This window comes from Lampetra fluviatilis, chromosome 4 (genome assembly GCF_964198595.1).
Source record: "Lampetra fluviatilis chromosome 4, kcLamFluv1.1, whole genome shotgun sequence".
Taxonomy (NCBI): domain Eukaryota; kingdom Metazoa; phylum Chordata; class Hyperoartia; order Petromyzontiformes; family Petromyzontidae; genus Lampetra; species Lampetra fluviatilis.
Window position 1 is genome coordinate 31,039,836 of NC_136278.1, and position 26,119 is coordinate 31,065,954.

Genomic DNA, 26,119 nt, shown 5'->3' on the forward strand with positions numbered 1-26,119 from the left:
TCATTAGTGCAACGCCGACCTTACTCGCATTTCAAGAAAACACCTCGGCAAACTACAGCTGTCATCGGCGTCAATGCACGGCCATACGGCTTTTACGGCCACGCTAAAAACCTTGCACTGGCTCCCCATCGACTCAAGGAGAGAGCCCAGGAACGCTACACTGTGCCACCAAACCCTCTCTGGTTCTCTCCAAGTCTCGCCACGGACCTCTCCAACCTTGTCACTCAACTGACCACAGCAAAGCACCGCGTCCTACAGAGCGGATCTAAGGATCTGCTCATCGTGCCCAGAAAACTGGCTTAGCAGCGTTTCACCGTAGCTGCACCGACAGCAATCTTGAACTCTGACCCACTGCACACACACACACACGCAGCAGCAGCAGCAGCATCATCCAATCGTCCACCTTCAAGCAGCAGCTCAAGGCCTTCGCCTGCCAAGGCCCTGGCCTGCCCAGGCCCTCGCCTGTTCATCCTGGCGTACGAGAGAATTTTGAGCTCTAGTTCCGCGCCATTCCAATTCTCGATCGAACACTGCCTCCGATGCGCGAAGTATGTGTGCATTATAAATTGTGTTTTTATTATTATTATTATATACATGTACATCTTGATCCTAGGAACTGATATGAGCCGTAATAATTATCGAAGCGCACACCGATTTCCCGAGCGGGGAGCAATTGAGAGGGGCGGCAGCTGCCAAAGTGACCGCAAATAAAGTGCACGCGAACCGCACTCTGAAGGATAACATCTCATAAATATACACACACGTATATCATTTTTATGTATATAACTTATATAATTTGTTTTGCAATACGTAAATAACTAAGCTATTGAGAAACGTGTGTACATAGGGTAAAAAAATATCTGCACGGTCGCACGAATAATCATTCATTGTCTTATTCTAAGCCCGGCCTGTGTCAGGAACGGGTGTGCGCCACAGAATTCGTCCCCAAAAGATAAACAAAAATCTAAATGGCTCGACACGTCAGGAACAAATTGACCAATCGGCATGCGTGCTACCCTCCTCTCGGGAAGGTTTCCTCCGATTGCCAATGTCGGTGACCCACCAACTATAAACCTTACCACTTTCACACGCAGGAGGCTTTCGCGAACATTATCATCCACAATGCAGGTTAGATCGCGTAAATATATAAACGCGTCGTACTCAGATTGTAAATGTTGTGGCTTGGCTCTCCAACACAGCGGTGTGCTGTACTAGTACACTACACTATACACTACACTGTACACTACACTATACACTACACTACTATACACTACTACACTATACACTACACTATACACTACACTATACACTACACACTACACTACACTATACACTACACAACTATACACTACACTATACACTACGCTATACACTACTATACACTAAACTATACACTAGTGCTGTACTAGTAACGAATTGGTAATTGGCTGTGTAGGGTGGTGGCGGGTTTAACGACACATTTATATATTTGCGCGTTCTAACCCAAAAAACCTCGATTATAAACCTCATCACATTTGCCAATCGGCCGTGTTGAAAGTAAGTCGTTACACGCTGCAAATTCCCGACGGTTGGCAACACATCGCATGTCACATAGGACCTCGCGCGAATGCATGTGAGCATCCCGCGCGAAGCGTAACAGTGGCGACCACAGGTGGTGCCATCCAGCCGTCGGTCATCCCGGGATGTTGACCCACAACGCTTGGGTCTCTCTCCGTGACCTCCTGTCCCAGGGAGCTTTCGACACGTCGCGCGACTTTCTCGAACCGCACTCAGCCTGGCACAAGCGCCACGGTGGCAAAACACGTCACTTCGTAGCGAACGGCTTGCGCGCACGCACACACACGCACACGGGAGCTCTCCAGCTCACGTTGGGTACACACGCGTGCGGCATGCGCATTCACGCGCACAGCAACGTCTCCGTTCTAATGCAAATCGGCACTCCCTACGTCACACGGCGGACGTATTTACCGATCATCGGGCGAATGCGCCGTTCGAACGGAGAAAACCGCCAAATGCGGCGACGCGGACCGTGGGTGGTGGCGGTGGCAGCTCGCGAGGGTCCGCCGTGCCGACGCGCTGCACGCCGCTAGGGCGTGTCGCCGACCATCGAGGCCTCCTCCGGCGGGGTCGCGAGCGGTTCCGGCGGGGTCGCGAGCGGTTCCGGCGTCGGAGCAGACGCCTCCTCGCCGCCAGACGGGCTCTGATCGTAGGCCCGTGCCACCGTCGCCGTCGTTGCCGGCAAATCGGGGCCAACCGTCCCTGGCAGAGAGTCGGTGCCATCCCACACGTCCTCGGCGGTTTCCGACGCGTCTTCAAATTCCGGCTCGGAGGGCCCCGGGTCGCCGGGCGGGCCGGGCCAGCCCGGCGCACCGAGAGGGCCGGCTATGCCGGGAGGGCCCACGTCGCCCTTCTGGCCGAGCCTTCCCATCTCTCCCGCGGGGCCCGGCGGCCCGACAAAGCCCGGGGGACCCTCGGGGCCGTGAATGCCGGCCGGGCCGGGTGGGCCCGGATCGCCAAAGAGACCCTCCTCTCCCTTGAGCCCCTTGGGTCCGTCAGGCCCCACGAAGCCGACAATTCCCGGGTCCCCCTTCTCGCCCCTTTTGCCGGGGGTTCCTCTCGGGCCTGTCAGGCCCTGCACCCCCTCGTGGCCAGGCAATCCCGAGACGCCTCTCTGCCCAGGGCGTCCTGCGGCGCCCAGGTCTCCGACGTCGCCCTTCTGGCCCTGGTGGCCTAATGCCCCCGAGGGGCCCGTGTCCCCAACCTCGCCATGGGGCCCTGGCAAGCCTTGGTGGAGAGAGAGAGAGGAGAAATGCACGCCCACAATTACAGTCGTATCCACGTTATGTCTACGTGCAGACGGTGTGTGCGGACAGATGTGTGCGAGACTGATCTGGTACTATTGTTATCATCTAATATTATCATCTAACGAGTCTAATGTACAGCAGATATTGAATGAAAAAACTTTGACTTACACGTCGAAAGACAAAACGTGGGAAAGGCGGCATTTTTTTTTCTTGTTCTAGAATTTAAGATCGATGGATCGACCTATGTATGGAGAGCTTCTTTCACACCGTACGTAGGCAACTGTGAGGGGGAAGGTCAAGGAGCTAAACACAAAACTCACTTCTCAAGAAGTGAGTTTGTCAATCGAGATGATGCAAAAGTGCACAGCTCCGGTGGATTCCTAATACCGGCAGGAAGAGCGTTCCAGACGGCCGCAGAAGCGCATCCGAAAGCGCCGACCTCTGACCTTGCACGGTGACTGTGATGCCGTGCGCGATGACCTCCTTGTCCTGGTCCAGCAGCCTCAGCTCACTCATCGCCGCCGACAAATTGGACGCCTCCATGTGCAGCCGGTCGGACAGCAGGATCTGGCGCGCCCGCATCACCCGCAGGTTGAAGCCCACCAGGGTGGCGGAGTGGGAGATGCGCGCCATGTCGGCCCACGTGACGCCCGACGGTTCGGAAGCGCCGCTCACCACCTCGCTCAGGTACAGCGCCAGGCTGGCGAGGTGCTGCTCCGTGCCGTTCATGCTGATGCGCACGTTCTGCACCTGGCGTGCGCGTGCGCGCGTTTGGAGGGGGTGACGCGAGCGCATTCGGGAGGGAAAGAGAGAGAGACGGGGGGCGGTAGCGTCACCTCCGCGCGTTGCCTTTGAATAACATTCGCCCGTGCACGGTCAGTTCCGCGGTAATGGAATCGCGGACGAGGGCAAGGAGCCTGACAATTACAGCTGAGCATTAATTGGGTTTATCATGTGTATGTTTGTATATGTGTCCTTTCTCTGCACCTCCGATTAGCAAGGTTGGCTACGTACGGTGCGAAAGAAGTTCAACGTACATACGTACATGTACGACACGCATTTCACTCGCGCGATCCGATTTACGGGATCGAGTGGAGTTGCCCGCTGGGTGCAAACCGAATCCAATTTTACTGCGAAGTTCACGCAGCTCCTCTATTCCCTTCATGCAGCGAGCGTGCGATTGCCAAGCAGCACGGCACCAACCTCCAGACGGACAGTACAAGTAAGAGAGACAATACGAGCGAGACAAAGGAACGTAGAAGGAAAATAATAAAATAATAAAAATAAAACATTATAAAATACAATTCTCACGACGTTTCGGCCACAACGCAAGCAGCCGTCCTCAGGTGAAGAACAGGTCTGTCGGAAAGACAGCATCTGAATGAGCATTACCAAGCTTGGCAGCGTATATTTAAGCTAGGTTAAAGGGGGAAGGGCGCCTTGACAAAGGAATTTGCATATTCAATTCCAAATTCCAAATATCAAATTTGTCAAGGCGCCCTTCCCCCTTTAACCTATCTTAAATATACGCTGCCAAGCTTGGTGGTGCTCATTCAGACGCTGTCTTTCCGACAGACCTGTTCTTTACCTGAGGACGGCTGCTTGCGTTGTGGCCGAAACGTCGTTAGAATTGTATTTTATTATGTTTATTTTTATTATTTTATTATCTCCCTTCTACGTGACTTTACCGAAAGAACCAAGAAGATGAATCCCTGCAGTCACGAAAGCTTTAAATCGAAAGAGACAAAGGAAATTACACGATTTATTTTTTGACAGAATCGCGAGCCCAAATCTGAGCGATTCACCACGTCGTCGGCGGTGGGGCGGGTGGACCGATGAGACTGGGGATCGGCAACCGAAATAACAAGTAGATACATTTTTTTTCGAATTCGGTAAAAAAAATATTTGAATAACACCACCGTGCAGTTCCTTAACGATCCACCGCATGCAGATCCGGAGCCGCAGGTTGCCGACCCCCCAGGCGAGAGGCTTTGCCACGGCCCCAGCTAGGTGGTTGACCTCACTCACCTCCAAGTCCTGAATCTCCAGGCGCGAGTGGACGCTCTCCGTCTTCACTTCCATCTGCTTCTCCACGTAGCGTAGCTGCTCTGCCAAGTCCTGCGCACACGAGGAATGTAATCCGTGACCATTCCTTTAGGGCACCCCCTCCGACCGCACGCACGATCCCACCAAAGTCACCGATCGCACCGCACCGCGGACCCGCAAATCGTCGATCCATTGCAAGTATGGCGAGCGTGCCGATCGACTCCCCTGGCACGTAGGTCACGAGCCTCACCTGCAGCGCATCGTCCTGCGCGCTCACGGCCGCCGACAAGTTGACCGCGCGCTCCGTCAGCTCCAGCATCTCGGCCGCGGCCGCTTGGAGCTCGGCGATGTGCTCCCTGGCGCTCGCCGACGCCTGCAGCGCCACCGGCCGCGTTTCACCACCGCGGGGAAACGCGTTCGTGAATTGGCACAACGTACGTTCAGACGACGTCCGTTCACACGACGTTCAACTCAAACAACGTTCACCTCGCACACACGACGTCCATTCGCAACGTACATTTTTATCGAATTCGACATAAATGTCTCTTCTTGTTATTTTGGTTGCAGACCCCTGAGATGGGCCCCTAGGCAAAGGACCGTAATGGCCACCCCGGCCAAACCCGACCTTCTACGTAGTCCGGCGCCTGCCGAGTGAACATCGAACGTTCGGCCACCACCGGCATGGCCTTTGTGTTTAATTGATTGTCCTTCCCCCGCACCTCTGATAAGCACGGTTGGTTACATTAAGGTGCGAAAGAAGATCAACATGGCGTACAGACAGACATACGTTCAGTCGAGGGCCCGGACCGTATTGCTCTTCGGCCAGCGTTAATTTTGCGTCTTTTTTTTGGTTTGCTAGTGGAGGAAGGATCTTGAATCGTGAAGATGAACACGACTCTCTGCCAGAGACCTCGGCGTGAGCGGCTACGACGAGGTGGAAGAAACTATTCTGAATGAAGATGATAATAATATTAATAAAATAAAAACATGAAATTTGCAAAGCTTCACCGGGCAGCAATTCGCTCGCTCTCGTAGAGAGAGAGGGAGAGGGGACGACTCACAGTCGCCAAGAGGAACCACAGACGAGCGGGTGCCAAATTCCCCCACAAAGCTCTGTGGTCCTCTATGTATAAAGTTGTTATCGGACGATCCATGAGAGAAAAAAAAGTACGCAGACTGCGTTAATTTAGCAACGTTACGGGAGACGGCGGTGTACTGAGGAAGACCGGACATGACAATTGGCAACATTCACATTTACTGAGTTCACCGAAAGGCTGATGTGACAATATTGTGGGGGGCGAAGTGGGGGGGGGGAGGTGTAAATCGCCCGCTCCTTCACGCGCTCGCTCGCTCTCACGACCTGCGCGGCGGCTCGGCCCAGCTGGTCGATCCCCTCGCGCAGCAGCCGCTCCTCCTCCTCCCCGCCGAAGCGCTCCGCGTGCTGCAGCGTCGCGTCCAGCGCCAGGCCCAGCGTCGTGGCCCGGTGCTCGCCGCGCTGCAGCGTCTCGGCCAGGAAGGCGCGCGGGCCGGCCAGCCACAGCGCCAGCCGCGCCTCCAGGGCGCGCGCTCCACGCGCCTCCTCGTCCACCGCCGGCTCGAGCTCCTCCCGCACGGCGCTGCGCAGCGACACCTCCACCCCTCACGGCCCACGGGGCAGACACAGGAAGGGGGGAGCGAGGCGCGTCGCGACAAGGTCCGTGGCCGTCTTGGAAACCGCCGCTCCGGGGGTCAAAGGGTCACAACGATGTCACCGCGCCCGCCGACTCGAGAGAGCCGATCCCCCTACTGGGTTCAAGCTCCGGCTGCTGCTCTTGCCATCCTAGATTCTAAGCCAGATCCAGCAGAACGCGAGCGATCGTGGTGGAACTAAACTTTCAACTATTTAATTTTTACCAGATAAGAAGGCCCCACCGAGCTGCTATATCGCTCTTTTTCAGAAGCGACCTGGCCACAAATGATAGGTCAAGGAAGTGGCTTATCGTGTGGAAATATATAGCAGGCAGCGCGTGTTTATTCTAGATGTGGAGCAACATATGTATGTATGTTGTACTTCTTTCGCACCGTGCGTAGACAACAACAACAACAACAACAAAAATCCACGCGTCCACTGGGAGAACACGCAAACTCCAAATGTTGCAGCAGGCGTCAGGGTCGGGATCTAACCGACGACTTCCTACACACCAGGCAAAGTAGTTAACATCTCGCCATCTCACCACCACGCTCGCACACACTCGCTCACCACACGGTCCTCTCTCAGACGTTTCGAAATGGGGAGGGAAAATCTGGAGGACCCGGAGAAAAATCCACACGAACGCAGGGAGAGAGAGAGACACCACCAACTCCAAATATACAGGAGGCGTCAGGGGGTCGGGAACTAACCCACGGCCTCCTGCGTACCAGGCGAAGCAATCAACATCTCTCTGCAAGCGGACACCGCGCGGCGCAATCGTACTTTGCGCGAGCGTGGGGTCGGTCCGCGAGGCGTTGACGGCGGCGCGGAGCGCGGCGGCGTGCAGCACCCGCACCGAGGCGCTGGCGTCGTCCACCGAGGAGGCGAGCGCGGTGCTCAGCTTCACCAGACGGTCCAAGCTGTCGTGCTGCTCGGCGCGCTCCCTCGCCGCCAGCTTGTAGCGGCGCAGGTGGCGCGTCACGACGCCCAGCTGGGCACGCACGTCCGAGATCTCTGCCCCCGTGTCCCAGCCTGGGGGTGAACGCGGGCCAGGGGGGGTGGGGGGGGGACACGACGTCGCGTGAGAAATTAATCGCATCGCGCTCACGAATATGAATTGTGATAATGAAAATTTCGATTTAAAGCTTTCGTGACTGCAGGGATTCGTCTTCATGGTTCTTTTGGTAAAGTCACGTAGAAGGGAAATAATAAAATAATAATAATAAAAACATACCAAAATACAATTCTCACGACGTTTCGGCCACAACGCAAGCAGCCATCCTCAGGTGAAGAACAGCTGTCTTTCCGACACACCTGTTCTTCACCTGAGGAAGGCTGCTTGCGTTGTGGCCGAAACGTCGTGAGAATTATTTTATTATGTTTACATTTTATTATTTTATTATTTCCCTTCTATATGATAATTTAATAGATGTTATATTTTTACTCGGGGTAGCAACACTGAGTAACGATATAGACCCTTCCCTTGTTGTCGCCTGATTGACTCGGTTCTTCTTTTGATGTCTTTGTGCTTTTTGTTTTGGTGCTGGGCAGTCGTAGGGTTTTCATATGCTCGGTGTGTGTATGCGTGTGTGTTGGCCGTCTTTCCCGCCGTACGTAGCCAACCGCTTAAATGGGATTTTGCTCCTAATGTATCATTACTGCGCGGCGTTGTGGGATGCTGTTGGCCTGAATGACGCTGCTATATAAAATGAAAGTATTATTATGATTATTCCAGAGGGTCCTGCTACATTGGGACGTTTGTGCCATCGCCAATCGCACCGCGGGCTTTTAGCTCTAGGAAGAAACCGGAGAACGGGGGGGGGGGGGGTGAGATCGCACCGCCCGGCTGCGTCCGTGGTCCCTCGGCGATTGCGAGAGAAGCAATTTGCGTGAACGACGGTGACGCTGCTCCACATTCTTAACATCGTGAACACATATTGCACTCGCGTTGTCTCGAGGTGTTAATCCGGCAGCACGCTGTCGAAGAAAATAACCGTCTATCGTGTCAATGCGAATGTTACCGAGCGTTCTTTGGATTTTAACGCACCCTGGCAGGGGTGCACGAGTTTGACAAACCCTCGGTGTGACCCCCACCAAAACCTCGCCTCCCAACGCGCTGGTGGAGCCACGGGACCTGGCGTCGTGGCTATGGCATTCGGTCTTCACCAATGGCATCGGCGAGCGGCTAAACCAACGGCGAGCGGCTACTTAAGCAGGGAGTATTGCCGCATCCATGCGTGGTTCCCAGAAGCAGACTTTGCAGGAGCGAACATTGGCGACTGCGCCGCATTGACGAGTCCTAATAATGTCTGTCTGTTGTCTGTGCAATGCTGATGCTGCTGCCGCTGTCAGCCGGGTCACATCTCACTCAAAATGCACTTCGATGGTGACCTCTAACAAGAGGGCCACAATGCATTTCGATTTAAAGCTTTCGTGACTGCAGGGATTCGTCTTCTTGGTTCTTTCGGTCAAGTCACGTCGAAGGGAAATAATAAAATAATAAAAATAAAACATAATAAAATACAATTCTCAGTGAGAATAAAAATGAAACATAATAAAATACGATTCTCAGTGAGAATTGTATTTTATTATGTTTTATTTGCATTATTTTATTATTTCCCTTCTAAGTGACTTTACCGAAAGAACCAAGAAGACGCAATGCATTTCTTCGGGAACTGCCGACGGTTTGCTCCATCCGCGCACGTTGCGCGCTGTTCAGAACGTGCGCTCACACACCGTCGGGAACGTCGCTCTGCGCTAGCGCGTCTGAAAGCGACGCACGGGGGAGTTGGGGGGGGGTGCGAGCGATCATCAGGGGCAGCTCTCGGCGCTTTGGCACGCAAATCTGGCTGTGACGGTCCCACCTGATGACGGAGACTTGTGTTGCCTCCGAAACGTCGTGATTTTTATTTCTTATTTTTATTTATTTTAATTTCATTTTTTTACCCACGTGACTTTACCGAAAGAACTAAGAGTATGAATCCTTGCAGTCACGAAAGCCTCAAATCTAGAACGCCACGAGGGGACAGCTCTGCACCTGCTCCAAGTTGACCGAGGCTCAGCTCCACTCCCTCCAGCCGCCCCCTCGACTCGTCCCGCGCCGCCTGCAAGACGGTGGCGGCGCCGTCAGCCCTGCGCAGCACTGCAACCCGCGCGCAAAGACAAAAGTTCCCCATGTAGCCTTCCGCAGGCTGTTGGGGCAAGTGCTGCTTGCGAGTCGAAGCACTGTGTTGCGTGGCATGGTGATGCCTGGCCACATATAGCAGTGGTACATCTATATATATAAAAGGGAAATGTGTGATTATGTGTGTCTGTTCGAAATGTTTAGCATACTTCCCGACATGCAACAAACTTTAAATTTGGCATGTGGGTAGGTTCCAGACTGTACACAATGCAAAAAGTATAAAAATAGACTTTTGTATTTTTGGGGGGGGGGGGGGGCGCAATAATGGATATATTTTGCACGGCAAGTGAGCGGTGACGTCACATCTGTGATGTCACCCGCATGCGGCAGCGTCACGCAGTGTGCCTTCTGACGTCACGCCCCCCCCCCCCCCATCCTCCGCATAGACCGTGTATTAATCCAAGGCAAGAATCCTGTAGTAAAGCTAGTCTATATATTTATGTTTTTATACATTCTCTGTGTAGCTGAGGACGTCGACAAGAGCAGTCACCACACGGGAGGTCAATTACTGCAACAACACAGGCCTTTGCGACATATCGCTCATTGCTGATATGATAAAGTGGCTTTTTTACTACTTTTTGCAGCAACAACAACAACGCTTATATATTCTTGGTTCTTTCGGTAAAGTCACGTAGAAGGGAAATAATAAAATAATAAAACAATAAAAATATAAAACAATATTTTATTATTTCCCTTCTACGTGACTTTACCGAAAGAACCAATAATATGAATCCCTGCAGTCACGAAAGCTTTAAATCAAAACAACAAAACCATCAACCAATAAGGACTACGATACAGGCAAAATGTTCCGTACGGTTTTTTTCAATTCTCTTTGCCTGACGAGGAACGAAACGCTTTGTTTTTTTTAAAACACCGCAAAGTCAAACGAACTGAAACCAAACGGGCGCATTCCATGTACGTGGTGGATGCGCCTTCATTATCCCGGGTGCGTCAAACCGTTGGACTCGTTCCACCAATCAAAGCCACGTGTATCCGTAAGGGGCCTGTCCATAAATGACGTCACGCGATTTTCGACGATTTTTGACCGCCCCCCCCCCCTCGTCACACGGCGTCACAAAAAGTCAAACCCCCCCTCAAATATGACGTCACGAAGCTCTGCCCCCCCCCCAACCAAAAAATAAAACATGCTTCAAATCACTTTAAACTATTGTCATTGTAGTGCGTATTTAATGTGGCGCTGCACTCTGATGTTGTAGGAGAAAACATTTATTTAAAAGTCTATTTAATTAAGTAGAACGTGTTGTCTATATTTATTTAAAGTTGCGCATTTTGATATGACGTCACATTTCTCAACCCCCCCCCCCTCGTCACACATCGTCACAAATGTCTGACCCCCCCCCCAGGTGCGTGACGTCATTTATGGACGGCCCCTAACCGTGGATAATTTACCTTTAACATTAACGGGCCAAAGCAAACTTTAATAATAATAATAGTAGTTTTAATTACCCTTTTATCTGGCACAAAAAAAACTGACACCTTTTTACGGGTGTCAGTTTTGTGCCAGATAAAAGGGTAAAAACCCCATTATTATATTTTGCTACTGGCAAAGGAGGTCTCAATGATGCAAAGCAAACTTCTTTGGGGGATGGAGGGAGGGAAATGCCCGCAGCCAGACTAAGACGCCTTTACGACACGCAGAGGGGTTCAGTGTTATTGCCCGAAGCTCGCAGCTTGAAGGCATCCTTCGAATCTCGGCGTTCGCAAAGTTAAACCAAAGCACGGAGCTTACTTCCGTTCAATGGGTGACCCGCCGGGCCTCTTCCAGAGCCCCCCCCCCCGCCCAAGCTGTGGAATTCACTTCCATTGAATATTCGATCTGCTGAGTTCCTCGGTTTATTGAAATCCCACCTTAAGACATTTTTTTTTACTAAAAGGCCGTTTCTCCTGATTCATTTGGTTCTGTGCTTTGGGAGTGTGTGGGGGAGGGGGGGTATTTGTACCCGTGGTTAAATCGTGAGCGTGCGTGCTTATGTTAGGTTTTATAATTGTTATTTATTTGCTCGCTTTTAGCTCTGTGCAGCGTCGTGTGACCTCTGGTTGAAACGCGCTAAGTGTAATTTATTATTATTAAAGTATTAAATGATTACTTGCATCTCTGACTTCTTCCTTGAGCCTCTCTGCTGCCACACCTTTTGCTCCGTCCTTTTCGAGTCGCACGTGTTTTCGTCGCGTACGGATGACCTGTGCCTGTACCGAACCGTTTTTTCCGATGCCGCTTGCCGTCACACATTCTACTTGCGCTGCTCTTTCGATCACAACCATCAAATAGCTCGTTGGTTAATTGTGCAATAATCCTCTTAAGGACGCCCGCACTAGGGAACTCCACTCACCTATCACCCCCCGGGATGCCGCAGAACAGGGGTCCCCAGCCCCCGGGCCACGGACCGCTACCGGTCCGTGGCCTGTTAGGAACCGGGCCGCACAGCAACAGCAGCAGGAGGTGAGAGCGGTGAGTCCGCGCGTGGAACCCGCCCCCATTGTTTTATGATTGACCACTTCCATCCGCGCCTCCATCCCGCACTGCGCACTGGTCACAGTCACAGTAAACCCACAAGCTCTAACCCCTAGTAGCCAAAATGAGTCAAAAAACAAACGTCGCTGGAGAGCTTCTTTGAAAAGAGGGAAAGACCCAATGATGACCCCCCCCTCCCCCCGGTCCGTGAAAAAATTGTCTTCCACGAAACGGGTCCCTGGTGCCAAACAGGTTGTGGACCGCTGCCCTAGAATGGTTCCCAACAGTAGAAACACACGCCCTGTTATTAGTATTGACGTGAACACCGCTGCAGCCTCGGGCGGCGCTCTCTCTGGCTCCGTATCCACGAACTGGGTGGAGGTGCCGACGCGTCGAGAGATGGACCTCTGCGCCTGTGTGAGAATCGGCGATGAGAGATTCTCTTGCCAAATTGAAAACAGATGTCTAACCGACTTTTTTAAAACTCTCTTACATATTCGTATCTGTGGAGGGGAGGGCGGGGTTGTTAAGAGAGAGGAGCGCTGTAAATGAGACGTGTGTGCAACAGCAGAAGAGGTTATCAGAGATGAAAGTAAATAAACCCCAGGACATAAACCCCCAGGGGAGTGGGGGGGGGGCTACCCCCACCGGTACAGCGGGCCGCTCTGTTATGATTACAGCTATCAGAGGAGATGGTTCAGGACGCATCCCTGATCCCCTCCCTATCGCTAACCGCATCTCTGGAAGACTCAACCGCTCCAAAATAATTGACTGTCCCCTGAACCGATTATCAGGTCCGAGCTAAGCGCATATTCATTCCGTCTCAGTCCTCGCCACTCAATTCACCTCCACTCACTGCATTTTTGTTGTTCTATATATCTATATAAACCTCGCGTAATGCTTCCTAGCCGCTTATGATTAAAATGATTAAAATCTTAACGTAAACACCGTTAAAATATTAACGCAAACCACGTACACACACACGCACGAGCGCGAGCGGTGGTGCAGTGGTTAGCACGCTGCGCTATGAACCTGGCGACCCGGGTTCGATTCCCGCTTAAGGCCAACACCGGTGACGATTACCTGAACCGGTCCTGGGCCTGCCCTAGATCGGCTCAGCCTCAAATAAGTACCTGGTGTGGTGTGTAGTAGACGTAGCCACTAGGAAGACAAAGGCGGCCGCGCGTGGTGCTGGCCACCCACCCCCTCGTTTGCCGTGCCGGCCTTTAAAGGTGCTCGCTAACAGCACTTGCCCCTACATTCTGTTAAGGCTATACGGGGGATCTTTGTCTTTGTGCGCAACGTACGGCCATTTGTCGATGCATTGCTGGGAGACGGCCCCCTACCCACGGCGTGCGGCGGGATCATGGGATGGGGGCGCTTATTTGACCGCACTTCACCACGCTGGCGAGGTGCGGGGTTGTTTGGTGAACGCGCGGGAGCCGCAGACGTGGAAGCGCAAAAACGCGCAAGTTCAACGGTGAATGTAAAACACACCCACGTGCTCCCCACGCAGATTATTAAACAAACACAAAAATATTTAATTTCTCTGTCAGCCTCAGCCTATGGAGGGGGTATCTGCGCCAAAGTTTTACGGCTACATTCCACCAAGTTTGGCTAAAGGCTCCCAGTGGCTCGGAGTTGCTCTCGACGCACGGCACTCCGAGACCCCCCACGCCCCCCACTCGACAGAGAGAGAGAGAGAGATGAATCCTCGGCCTTTTCCATCGGTGTTGTCTCTTCCATCGTTACAGAATATCGGTCGCGAGTGATACCAGAACTGGCCCTGGGTCACTCCCCCTCCCCAGCACCCCCCACCCACCACCCCAGCAAACATGGAACATTGAGCCAACTTGGCCCAACGGTTCCAAACACGTGGCAAAGTTTGCCCAACGTTGCGCGTTCACTGTCCGCCCCCGACGAGATCGACGGCGAGCGAGGTGACGGCACCGCGAGAGCGCGAGGCGTCGTCGGCGGCGACGTGGGACGGCCTTCATGCACAGCAGCAGATGGTGGAGCGTGGCATCGGCGCCGCCCGTACCGATACAGGCGAGGGCGGCGACGGCCACCGCCAGGGCAGCGGCCACCGGGTAGAGGGCGGAGATGGAGGCTCGCAGCAGCTTCTGGGATCGGCAGCCAGGGCAGCCCGAGGCTCGCGTCTCTGCAGCAGCATCTGAGAGAGGAGCGTGTGGTGAGCGAGTGTGAGCGGGAGAGTGTGGTGAGCGAGTGTGAGCGTGTGGTGAGCGAGTGTGAGCGGGAGAGTGTGGTGAGAGAGCGTGAGTGAGTGAATGGTTGCGAATTGGCGAGGTAGTTAACATCTCAGCACTGTGGCGAAATGTGAAGCCCCTTGCCTGGTGTGCAGGAGGTCGTGGGTCCAATCCCGACCCTGACACCTGCTGCTGTATATTTGGAGTTTGCAAGTTCCGTCTCCCCGTTGTCGTGTGGATTTTTCTCCGGGTCTTCCGGTTTTTCCCTCCAACTTCGTTGAGCTATCATTTGTGGCCAGGTCGCTTCTAAAAAAAGAGCTATATAGCTCAGTGGGCCTTACCTGGTAAAGTAAAATTAGTTGTAATAGTTTTTATAAGCGGGGCCCCCTGCCCAATTACCCCCCTACTTCCTCCCCCCCCCCCCCCCATCTTCGTGGTGCCCCGTGCAGTCGCACCGCCTGCACACTCGATGGCTATGCCGCCGATTCAGTATAAACGCTCTGCGGGAAGTCCACTCACCCAGGTGTTTCCAGGGATAGGTTTGCATCTCTTCCCCTTCGCCCACGTCATCTGCAAGCGCACACACGCGCGCGGGGGAGAAAAAATCCCATTAGAGAGCGCCCATACCCCATCGGCGTGGCGATTCAAATTCAAGACTCGGCTCATTTTCCTCTCTCGTCCATCTCTCTCACGCCCGGGTTTTTACGCTCCATCAACACAAACGTAACATGAGCACATCGCTTGCATACAGTTTGCGTGAATTAAAAATAATTGGTCCATCGCGCGCGCGCCATTCAATGCGCGTGTGCTTCGTCAACTTGAACGCATCCGACATGCCATTGTGCAGGGCCTCGTCAGTGAACCGCTCACGCCGCTCACGGACCACAATGCACGGTGACCTCTCGGCTTCCGAGGTCATCTATTTTTGCCCCTCCACCCAACAACGCTGCGGTCAAACTCAAAGAGGCCTTCGTCATATTCTTGGGTTTTATCGGTAAGGTCACGTAGGTAAAAATTTTTTTAATTAAAATTCATAAAAGTAAAATAAAAATTAAATAAAAATCACGACGTTTCGGAGGCAACACAAGCCTCCGTCTTCAGGTGGAACCGTCACAGCACGCTCGTTGTATCAACACTCCTACAACATCAGAGTGCAGCGCCATATTAAATACGCACTACAATGACGATAATTTAAAGCGATTTGAAGCATGTTTTATTTCCATAATGGAAATATGGTTTTGGGGGGGGGGGGGCAGAGCTTTGTGACGTCATATTTGAGGGGGGGTCTGACTCTTTGTGACGCCGTGTGACGAGGGGGGGGTCAAAAATCTCCAAAATCGCGTGACGTCATTTATGGACGGCCCCTTTACGTTAAGCTCGCGACGGGAGAATGGACGTCAATCGGTGAAATCCGCGGATCGGTGGCAAACCAACGCTCTCGAAATCTGTGTCAAGCACTCGCTCGAATGGTGAACGTTGACCCTGCTAAGGCACGGCAAGACGGCCAGACAGCTTGAGGTGGTGGGAGAGCCATGGTGTACCCGACAGTGGCTCACGATGGCAACTACAAACACCGCTGAGATGCGATTAATCCACCCTTCACTTGAACGCGTGAGCCGCTTTGTTTATTATGCTTGTTGAGTTTTGGAGCCAGGCTCTGCCAGGATTGGGCGAGGACCACACCACCACCCCTCCTCCACCCGAGCTACAACAACGACAACAATAAAACAAACAAACATACAATTAAAGACAATTTATTTAATGAACTTTTTTTTTACCTTAAAATCTTATCAACGATTAGCGTACCGTCTGGGACCCATATCCCGTGTGGAGTTTTAAATATGCTCCGTAATAAACGTGTATGTACCCTACATAAGTGTTTTGTTGGAGGGGGGAATGGTGGCACAGTGGTTAGCGCACTTCTGCTATGAACTTGGCAACTTGAATTCAGAATTCCCGACTGTGGGGCGACATCAGTGGCGAGTGCGATCTGATCTCCCCCAACCGATGGCAGACCCCCGTCACCTTCACCAACCCGCATTGACCAGCGTGGTGAAGTATGGCACAATCAAATCTCCCTCCCTCCCAAGCCCCCCACGATCAACACAGCGTGGGGTGGCCCTCACCCACCCGCGGCTGTGAATTACAGCTAAGTATACCACCCGGATAAGCTCCCCCCCCTCTCTCCTCCCCCTTAACTTGTATTTAACAAACTTGCATCTTGGAATCCCTGCCTCACTTGATACAGCAAATCTGGCTGTGACGGTCCCACCTGATGACGGAGACTTGTGTTGCCTCCGAAACGTCGTGATTTTTTATTATTTTATTTTTATTAATTTTAATTTCATTTTTTTACCTACATGGTGACTCTTCCGAAAAAACTAAGAGTATACCACCCGGAGTTGAGGACACGTGCGATAACGACAACGTGGGGTCCATGACGCTGGCGCAAAACGATTGGACGGCCCGACACAACGCGAAGAGTGATATTGTCTCCGTGATGTGTATTTTTTTGTTTAATTCGTATGAACGGAGCGAGGAGTAGAATTATGCTTGGGGTGGGGGGTGGGGCGGAGAGGGACGCGAGATTGACGGTGCCGATAAAAGTTGCGAGCGGCGTGAGTGAAGACCCCGCAGCACAGAGCGAGCGGCAGGCGTCTGGGAAGAAAGTCGCCACGCCGTGACTTCAACAACGCTGGGAAGCAGGGGGGGTGGAGGCTGTCCCCAGCCACACGCCTCTCTATTCATCTCTGTTCATGGACAATGTCGCGCTGTTTATTTCGTGGGGTGAAAACATCTCACGTGCATTCCCCCCCACCCCCCGTTCAAAAACAACAATGATGACGCTATTGAAATGCTGACGCAGCAGCAGCAGCTCTGCTTTTGCAAGGCGCACAGATGGAGGGGGGGTGGGTGGCGGGCAGGAGGGGGTAGGCCTTGGCAGGCCGTCACCGTGTCCCCACGTGCACCTCGTCTGCTCCCGTCGATAAAACAGCAGCCGGGCAGGGGACGCGGCCGCCCGCCTTGCTGGACGTGCGGAGGGCGCGTGGCGAGCCAAGCGCCCAGCCGGTAGGAGAGTCCACTTCATAGCCTTGAGTGACTCCTTGCACAGATTCCTCGCGGAACGTCGAACGCTAATCCTGACCTATGGTCGGCAATTGTGACGTTGACGTGTGTGGCCACGTGGAACTTCCTGCACGTCGTGCGGAGCCAACCGTGCGAATTGGAGCGGAACCACTTCTGGCGTGAAAACCTCTTTGTTATTCTTTGGCTGTTCCTGTAGTTTGATTGGACTTTACCAATACTGGGTTGCTATCCATTGTTACGAGCTTTTGTCATAGTTTGTCTGCATTCTGTCTCTATTGCGAGTGTAGTTGTCAGTATTATGACTATTGTTACGAGCTTTTACAGTATTTCCGATTGGATTGTATCTAGACTTGTGCGTAGTTACTTACGGCGCGCTTGGAGATATTTCAATGCGGGAGGCGCTTTGTAAAATTATCATTAACATATTATGAACAATAATAACATTACACACACGCACTTCCCACGCAATCCGCCTCTTCTCTCGGGCCATTACACAAACCCCACGCGCCAGCCGTCACAGCCGATTCCCGTTTCTATTTTTCGCGACGGCGAATCGTTCCTTTGACGGAGGGCACGTGTGCACGCACGCGCGCGCATCGGTGCGCGGAGCGTGAACCACGGAACGCATTCCACCTCCTCCACCTCCTCGTCGTCGTCGTCGGGACGGACCGGCTGTGCGTAGCTAAGAGACACCACGGAGTGCCGTCCCATCGACTGGGAATTTTTAATCCACCGTTGCCAGCAAGGGGCCCCTAGGCAGGGGGAACCAACCCGTGAAGTTCTCCTCCCACCCACCTCATTCCCATACCTCCCCACGGCCACATCTCCTCCTCCTACCTCCTCCTCCTCCTCCCACAGATCGGCAGGAACTCAAACGAGTCCCCAGTGCTGCGAGGTTTATGGACAAAGAATGAGGTCACTTGGATGTGCCCGAGCTCCGCTGGGCTGGCCAACACAAGCAGCACACTGGGCGATCGGAGCAGGGTTGTTAAGCAAGCGCCGATCTGTCGACAATCTAAAGTTACCGATTCGAATCATTGATCCCGGTTAAATTTACGTAACAAACTAGGACCAATGTTTAATCGAGAGGGCCCTTGCCTATAAACATCTAGCACTTCACCTGCAGAATTAGTTCAAGCAAGTCTGACCCAGACGATGAGACAATGGATGACAACAACCGGTCCAGAGTTTGAAACGTTGAACCCAAATCTGCTGAAATGAGTGCTCCCAGATGGTCGTGTGGCTGATGGGATTTGTAAAAAAACGTTTATTTTGTTATTTATATTCTCCACATACGCATTGAACATCATCGATTCTCACAGCACAACCAGCTGAAAGTATAGTGAGCGAAGGAATTCATTATATTTTACTAATGACTGCATCGTTACATGGCCAGTATCCATGAACCACATGCAATAGACGCGAATCAGAAATCATCGATTCTTGAAATGCACGCGTAACGAGCTTATTAATCTATGACTCAATGAATGATAATGTTCCCGACCTATTATTCCTTTTTTGCACGACTCTCACGATCAAACCATCCCAGCTGCACCCAAAGCTAAGTAAGCAAAGGTGGCCCCTGGATTGCACGCGACTCCTTGGGGACCAGACGGATACATACTCTTAGGTTTTTTCGGTAAAGTCCCGTAGGTAAGAAATAAAATTAAAATTAATAAAAGTAAAATAAAAAAAATAAAAACACGACTTGATACAGCAATCGTGCTGTGACGGTTCCACCTGAAGACGGAAGCTTGTGTTGGCCTCCGAAACATCGTGATTTTGTATTTTTTTTATTTCACTTTTATTAATTTTAATTTTATTTTTTACCTACGTGACTTTACCGAAGAAACCTAAGAGTATGAATCCTTGCAGTCACGAAAGCTTCAAATCTAGAACCAGAGGGATAGCGCCGAGGCTTCCACTGCGCGGTGGCCAAGAAGATGCTCACACAGCGAGTGGAATGTTTCAATCTGTGCGGAACTTGGAACATTGTTCCCGGCTCGCGCGCGTGACTCTCCCCAGCTACTCCGGTTTCCTCCCACGTAAAGCCAGACGCTCATTAATGGAATTGGCCAAATACCTCAATGTAGCAGGACCTCCCCTCGAAAGCAAACGAGTCTTGAGACTCAAATGTAAGGCTTCCTTCGGTAAACAGCGGGCATTCGTATCGCTACAGGGTTCTTTCCGTCCTCCCCATCCAACTCTCGCGCTGTGCACATGGTTCTTGTCACTGTCTCCGTGGCGCCAAGAAAAATGCATTCCTCATTCCAGGATGTGCACGTGCGTTCGCAGAAGCAAGGCTCTCAGGGACCGGGGCGAGAAGTCCGCGTGCACGGGGTGGCACCACCTCCAGCGCGGGCCGAGCGCTCCAGGGCCGGCTACTTCAGCCGTGGCGTGTTTGTTTGTGGCCGCCGATGGAGAAATCATCTCTCTCTGGCCACACACGACGGCTGCTGCTGCTGCTGCTGCTCCCGGTCAGTTGTGGGATCTAAGGAGTTTCGATTTAAAGCTTTCGTGACTGCAGGGATTCATCTTCTTGGTTCTTTCAGTAAAGTAACGTAGAATGGAAATAATAAAATAATAAAAATACAACATAATGAAATAAAATTACTTTATTATTATTTATTCTTTCCATTCTACGTGACTTTACCGAAAGAACCAAGAAGATCTAAGGAGCTGGTGGGGGGGGGGGGGTGATGACCCCCTCCTCCTCTGCCCACCTCCCCCACACCCCACCTTGGGAGGCTTCGATATCCGCCTCTGGGTGCCACGGGGAGGCCCCACAATCCCCACGGCGCAGCTGCCCGTGAAGGGGTCGCCGAGTGTAAAACGCTCGTGCTCAGCAGGGCCCTGCCACCACGACGTTGTTAGGCCAATTCCTCTCTTAAGAACGAGGAAACTCTCCGTATCCGGAGAAAACGGATGGGTCCGTGAGCCCACTTGGCAGTGCTGCCTACCTCGTGGCCTGGGGTTAATTTACCCACTTTTAGCACTGCCATCTTCCCGGCCAAACTGGGACCAATCCCCCACAGGGTTTTGGGAGTTTTAACAAAATCTCAGTGATCCGGAAACTCCCGCCCGCCGCCCTTGCCTTAAAATTTAAAGAGGAAAAAAAAGAATGCACACCACATGGCATGTCCAGCCAGCACCCCCCCACCCCCCACTGAGCCGTTGCCCAGGGGTCACGCTGTCAACAAGGCAGCGCTCCATTCCTCCAGCTCTCCATTTCTGTCGCTCTGCTTGAGCGGTGCAGATTTCAAAACAAAACTCTGTAAACTATTTTTTTTTATTTTGCCCGGTAAGAAGGCCCTCTGAGCTATACAGCTCTTGTTCAGAAGCGACGCGGTTATCACAAATGATAACTCAACGAATTGGCTTTACTCATTACGTCGAAATTTACAACATCCAAATATTCTAGATTTGAAGTTTTCGTGAGTGGAGGGATCCATACTCTTTGGTATCGAAAGAACCAAGGAGTAAGTAAGTATCCAAATACTCTAAACGCGTGATGTTGAGTCTAAACGTGGAGGGGAAAACCCCGAGGACCCGGAGAAAAATCCTGGCGACCGCGAGAAGAGAGACACGCAGACTCCAAATACACAGACGTCAGTTGTCGGCATTGAACCCACCACCTCTCCTGCATACCAGGCGAGGGAGTTAACATCTCCTAGCCACCGCGGCTCCCCAGCTTCTCCCGGTGCCACGAACCTAAACGCGTTTGCGCCACCCGGTCCCGCGGAGGAAGAGAGGGGGCGGGTGGGAGAGGACTCATTTGGAGGGTGCTGGGAGCGTCCGAGCGATGTGCGTCGCCACGTGCCGACGTTTGAGAATGTGCCCAGTGCCCGACTCACTCCGGCCACGTGACGCCGCACGAGGTTGTGTTTACAATGACGCCCGCGCGCTGATGCACAGCGACCGCTTCTCCGAACGCGCTCTCTGCATTTGCAGCGCTTCCTTGCGCCAATCATTGTCGTGATCGTCATCGGCCATGATCTACCCGAGCCGTCGTCATCTCGAACAGTTCTGCGAATGCAGCGGTGCGTCAAGAACCCCGCAGCATGAGCCGATGTCATCGCTCCATCTCCATTCATTAGAAGTAGTATTTTGCTTAACCATGTGAGACCTCAAGAGACCAGGATGAACCTCATTTGCAAGAGTGACCTGTGGGGGTGCAATGACTTTGCTGCCAGTAGGGAGGGAGGCGATGCTTGAACCTGGGTGTTTGCAGGCGTCCCCGATTGAGTCGCTTGCGGTTGAAGTTTTTCATTTGACGAAAATGGAACCCTGGTCATCAATTCGAGCTTGCTACAATTTTGCTGTCGTGCAAAAAAAAAATGTAGGTTTGTAACAAAAAAAATGTGCGGAAATAATGTTGCCAAGTGTTTATCAGTTACATTTGTGATATTGAAACAGCTGCTTGTCCTAATTACACAAACAGGATACCGCGTTGTATAATAAATAGTGTGCTGATGTTAGGGGTCCGCATTCACTCACAAAGTCAGAGTTTTTAATTCCTCTCGTAATGTGTAAACATAATTTGCTTTGTGTAAACTTACACTGTCAATGTATGTAGGAGTGTGCATTATCGGTTGTGGAGCGGTTAGCGCTACGCTGCGCTATGAACCCGGCGACCCAAATTCGATTCCCGCTCACGGCCAACACCGGTGACGAATATCCGAACTGGTCTCGGGCCTCCCCTGGGTCGACTCAGCCTTAAATGAATACCCTGGTGCGGTGTGTAAACATCTGCGCTGGGGGAGACAAAGGTGGCCAGGCGTGGCCATGCCGGCCTCAATAGGTGCTCGCTAACAGCACATGCCCCAACAGCCTGTTAAAGGCTTTATGGGGGGATATTTTTGGTTATTGTTCATCAACATTGCACGCGCAGTGCACACGCACGCATATGTACGATTCGCACACAGATAGCATACGTTATGCGTACACGTGCCATCGCATAACACAATTTAAACGCTTGAATATACACATAACGGTCGATATGCAATAGCGTGTGCGGACGAACGATATGGCCAGCGGGCAGCAGAAGGGTCGTGCATTCTTGAATCCATCCGAGCTGTCCTCGACTGTTCATCCCCTCTGCGCTCTCCCGCTTCCTCCCACACTCAAGGCCGAACGAACCACCCATTCACTGGGATGTGGCCAAACAATTCCAATGTTGCAGGACCCTCCTGCTCACAGAGCATTGAGACTCGGGGAGGCTTTTTATCCTGGATAAATACACAGCCAGCAATCCCCGACCACTGTGTCCTAAATGCACTGCTGAGTCAAACTAATTTCTTTAGAACTGTTTTGTGTGTGTTAAAGTTTGTTGTCCTTCCCCCGCACCTCCGATTAGCTCGGCTCGCTACGTACGGCGCGAAAGAAGTTCAACGTACAGACAACATACATGACAGTAATAGTATTACAGTGACTATGAGCAGACCATCCAGGATGCGCCTCATCTCATCAGATCTCGCAAGCTAAGCAGGGAAAAGAGCCTGGGTGGGTGGCCGCCTTGTGCAAAAGGCATTTTGGGTAGCAGAGGACGGTGCAACAAAAACATTGTTGTACAGTACTGCATTCACCCCCACACCACCACCACACTGACCATCTAAACGTGGTGAAGTATATGGTCAACTAAAATATCCCTCGATGGCTCGCTGGGTGCGGGGGAGGCCCTCATCCAGCAGTGGATTGGACTGACAAAACACGGGCCTTTGCGCGTACACGATGGGCCTAAATAAACACGATTGGCTACGTACGGTGCGAAAGAAGTTCAACGTACATACGTACATACAAACATGCACGTGGACACACACACACACAACGTGCAAGCGCTGACATCATCGCCAAGCATTCTACGCGATGCGCGTAACGCGCACGTGTGTTCCACATGTGTTCACCACAAAAGACAAAGATCCCTTGTATAGCCTTAACAGACTCTAGGGGCAAGTGCTGTTAGCGAGCACCTATGAAAGCCGGAACGGTACACGAGGGGGGTGGGTGACCGGCACCACGCCCGACCGCCTTTGTCTCCCCAGTGGCGAAGTTTACACACCGCACCAGATACGAATTTGAGGCTGAGTCGACCTAGGGGAGGCCCAGGACTTGTTCAGATAATCGTCACCGGTGTTGGCCGTGAGCGCGTTAACCGCTACACCACCGCTCCCCACAGTGTGTGTGTGTGGTGGACACCACGAAATCCTCTCTCCATGTCTCTCCCATGAAGCCCTATCTCTCTCTCGTCGTGGCTTTGCGCACCACGACTCGCCCACATTGGGGACAGCTGCGAAAATGAGCGGCTCCGTAGCTCGTCGGATTCCTCCGGCAGACGAAGCAAAGATTCCGATGGTGAAAAAATCCCTCCTGAGCCTATCGCGAACATCATACGCGCGAGCTTAAAGCTTTCACGCGTAAGCTTTCACGACCAAATATTACGATCCCATCATTCGTTTATTCTGGGGAAGATCATGGAGTCTATAATATCTTCTTTAAAAAAAAAACTATAAACCGTTCACCACCCGACACAGCCAAACAAAACAAGTTGGGTCTGTCGTACAAACTTGTCAAACTTTATCATGGCACATTTTTTTTTGCCTGTATCAAAGTGTTAAAAAAATAAGACAAAGTCTGCATTGGTCACACGTAATCGATCCATATAAAATTATCAGAGCATGTGTGTTTGCGTGTTCACCACAGGTACTGTGTGTGGTTAATGCAGAACTTTATTCCTTGCAAAATAAATTATTTGCTGTTTGAACGTCTAAACATCTCACCCGTTTCATTGCCAGAAAGGGTAAAACACTGCTCTTATTTGTCCACTCTTTCTCAAAATTCGCTTTGAAATGTCGACGTTCGTCCTCCGGATTTGCTTCAACCCCCCAAATCGACCGGAGTGTGTGCCCACACGTGGCGACTTGCTTTGATCGGCTCTGTCGGCTGGTGAACGCTTTCTAGTGCAACAAAACGAACACATTCTGTTTACCGGAACGATCTAACCCCAAAATAACTAAAGCATGAATCACACGACACGTGAAACGGGGTAACTTGTTTTTTGTTCAATTGTGTGATCTGTTGTTGTTTCTTACGAGTGACTTGAATCATGCAAGAACAACGTTGTGCCTATGAGTGCCAACGATTACCCAACAAGACAAAGATCCCCCGTGTAGCCTTAGCGGACTTTTGGGGGCAAGTGCTGTTCGCGAGTGCAGTAGCCTATGGAAGGCCGGCACGACACGCGGCATTGGGGTGAGGTGGCCAGCACCCCGGCCCGGCCGCCTTTGTCTCCCCAAAGTGGCGAAGCTTTACACACCGCGCCAGGTACTCATTTGAGGCTGAGTCGACCTAGGGGAGGGGTGGGGGTAGCCTTCAGCCGAGTGCTGTTGACCAGGGGGTGGTGGGGCGGCTACACACGTGCACACGTACAGAGCCTGTTGAGTAGTAAAGGCTTTTAATAAAGTGCATTGCTACACTTTCATACAAGCTGACGTCGAGTTTGTGTGTTGTTGTTGTGTTATTGTTGTGTGTGTTGTTGTGTGTATTGTGTGTGTTGTTGTTGTGTGTTGTTGTGTGTGTTGTGCGTGATCCATGAGCGGTGTTAAAATCAGCTTTTCTTGCATTACCGGTAACTGGTTTGGAGAACAAGGGGGGGGGAACCGGTTATCGGTTTGCCGCACGTACAGATTGTCCGAGCAATACAACACAACATGTATGTTGTGCACACGTGTGCGTGTTGTGTACACGTGTGCAGTGACCTGCGCGCGTGTGTGTGCATGTGTACGTAGTCGCGTTCATGCACACGTTCCTGTGAGTTTGTGCGCGTGAAACTCGGACCATGTGCATATTGCACCCTACGTGTGTGTGCACACACACACACCACTGTGTCTGTGTGTGCACCCACACCCACACACACCACTGTGTGTGTGTGTGTGCAAGACCTGCATACATACGGCTCGCGTGTGTGATCGTGGGGAGCGGTGGCGCAGTGGTTAGCGCTGACCACTGCGCCACTGAACCCAGCGGACGCCGTTCGAATCCCGGTCACGGGCAGCGTTCGGTGGCGAACGTGCGTGGCGTTCGTCCACACACCACCCCGTCTACAAGGTGCAGCTCGCTAACAGCACTTTTCACCAACAGGTCGTGAAGACCAACACCCCCGAGTGATCTCTGTCTATACGCGGTGTGGAAGCGCGCGTGTGTGTGCGTGCGTAAAGGGTGGCGATGTGAAAACTCGCGTAGACGTGCTGATTGCCCCGAGTCGTACTTCACCTTGCATGGCTGTGCTTGCCCTCGGCGACTCAGAGCTCGCCCTGCGATCCAGACAGCATCCCAAGCCGAACGCAAACCACGACCACCAGCACCACCACCACCAGCACCCCCTAAGCACCCCACGCCGGCCGAAGCAAATCGGCAGAGTGTCTCCACCTTCTTTCCTTTCTCTCCGTAACAACTCCCCCCACCCACCCACCACCCTCTCGTTAATTATTTATTTAGCCCCCCCCCACCCCACTACTCACCCACCCACCCACTCACTTCCCCGGGTGTTTGTTGGGAGCCCCCCGGGGCCGTCGAGACACGCGGTGGGGTCCGGGCCCGCTGCTCGAGGTCGCCCTCTGGTGGCAAGTCCCCACGCGTTGCCACCTCGCCCCG

At 52.4% G+C, this 26,119-nt stretch overlaps 1 protein-coding gene across 1 annotated transcript; it reads right to left on the reverse strand.

Annotated features, from left to right (window-relative positions):
* Positions 1-553: 553 nt before the first annotated feature.
* LOC144931749 (uncharacterized) lies at positions 554-25,917 on the reverse strand. The gene is made up of 10 exons (XM_078855994.1): positions 25,739-25,917; positions 14,903-14,953; positions 14,218-14,349; positions 9,557-9,661; positions 7,303-7,551; positions 6,211-6,488; positions 5,101-5,223; positions 4,833-4,922; positions 3,251-3,554; positions 554-2,784 (listed from the first exon to the last, which is right to left on the reverse strand). The coding sequence occupies exons 1-10, from the start codon at positions 25,743-25,745 to the stop codon at positions 2,087-2,089; spliced, it is 2,037 nt and encodes a 678-aa protein (XP_078712120.1). The 5' UTR covers positions 25,746-25,917; the 3' UTR covers positions 554-2,086.
* Between the last annotated feature and the right edge of the window lie 202 nt (positions 25,918-26,119).

Bases quoted from the DNA above. Each gene is read 5' to 3' on its own strand.
- LOC144931749 (XM_078855994.1), bottom strand. The intron at 14,350-14,902 runs GTGAGTGGACTT...CTCCTCTCTCAG, and splicing joins CTATCCCTGGAAACACCTGG to ATGCTGCTGCAGAGACGCGA. The intron at 4,923-5,100 runs GTGAGGCTCGTG...TCGTGTGCGCAG, and splicing joins CGCAGGACGATGCGCTGCAG to GACTTGGCAGAGCAGCTACG.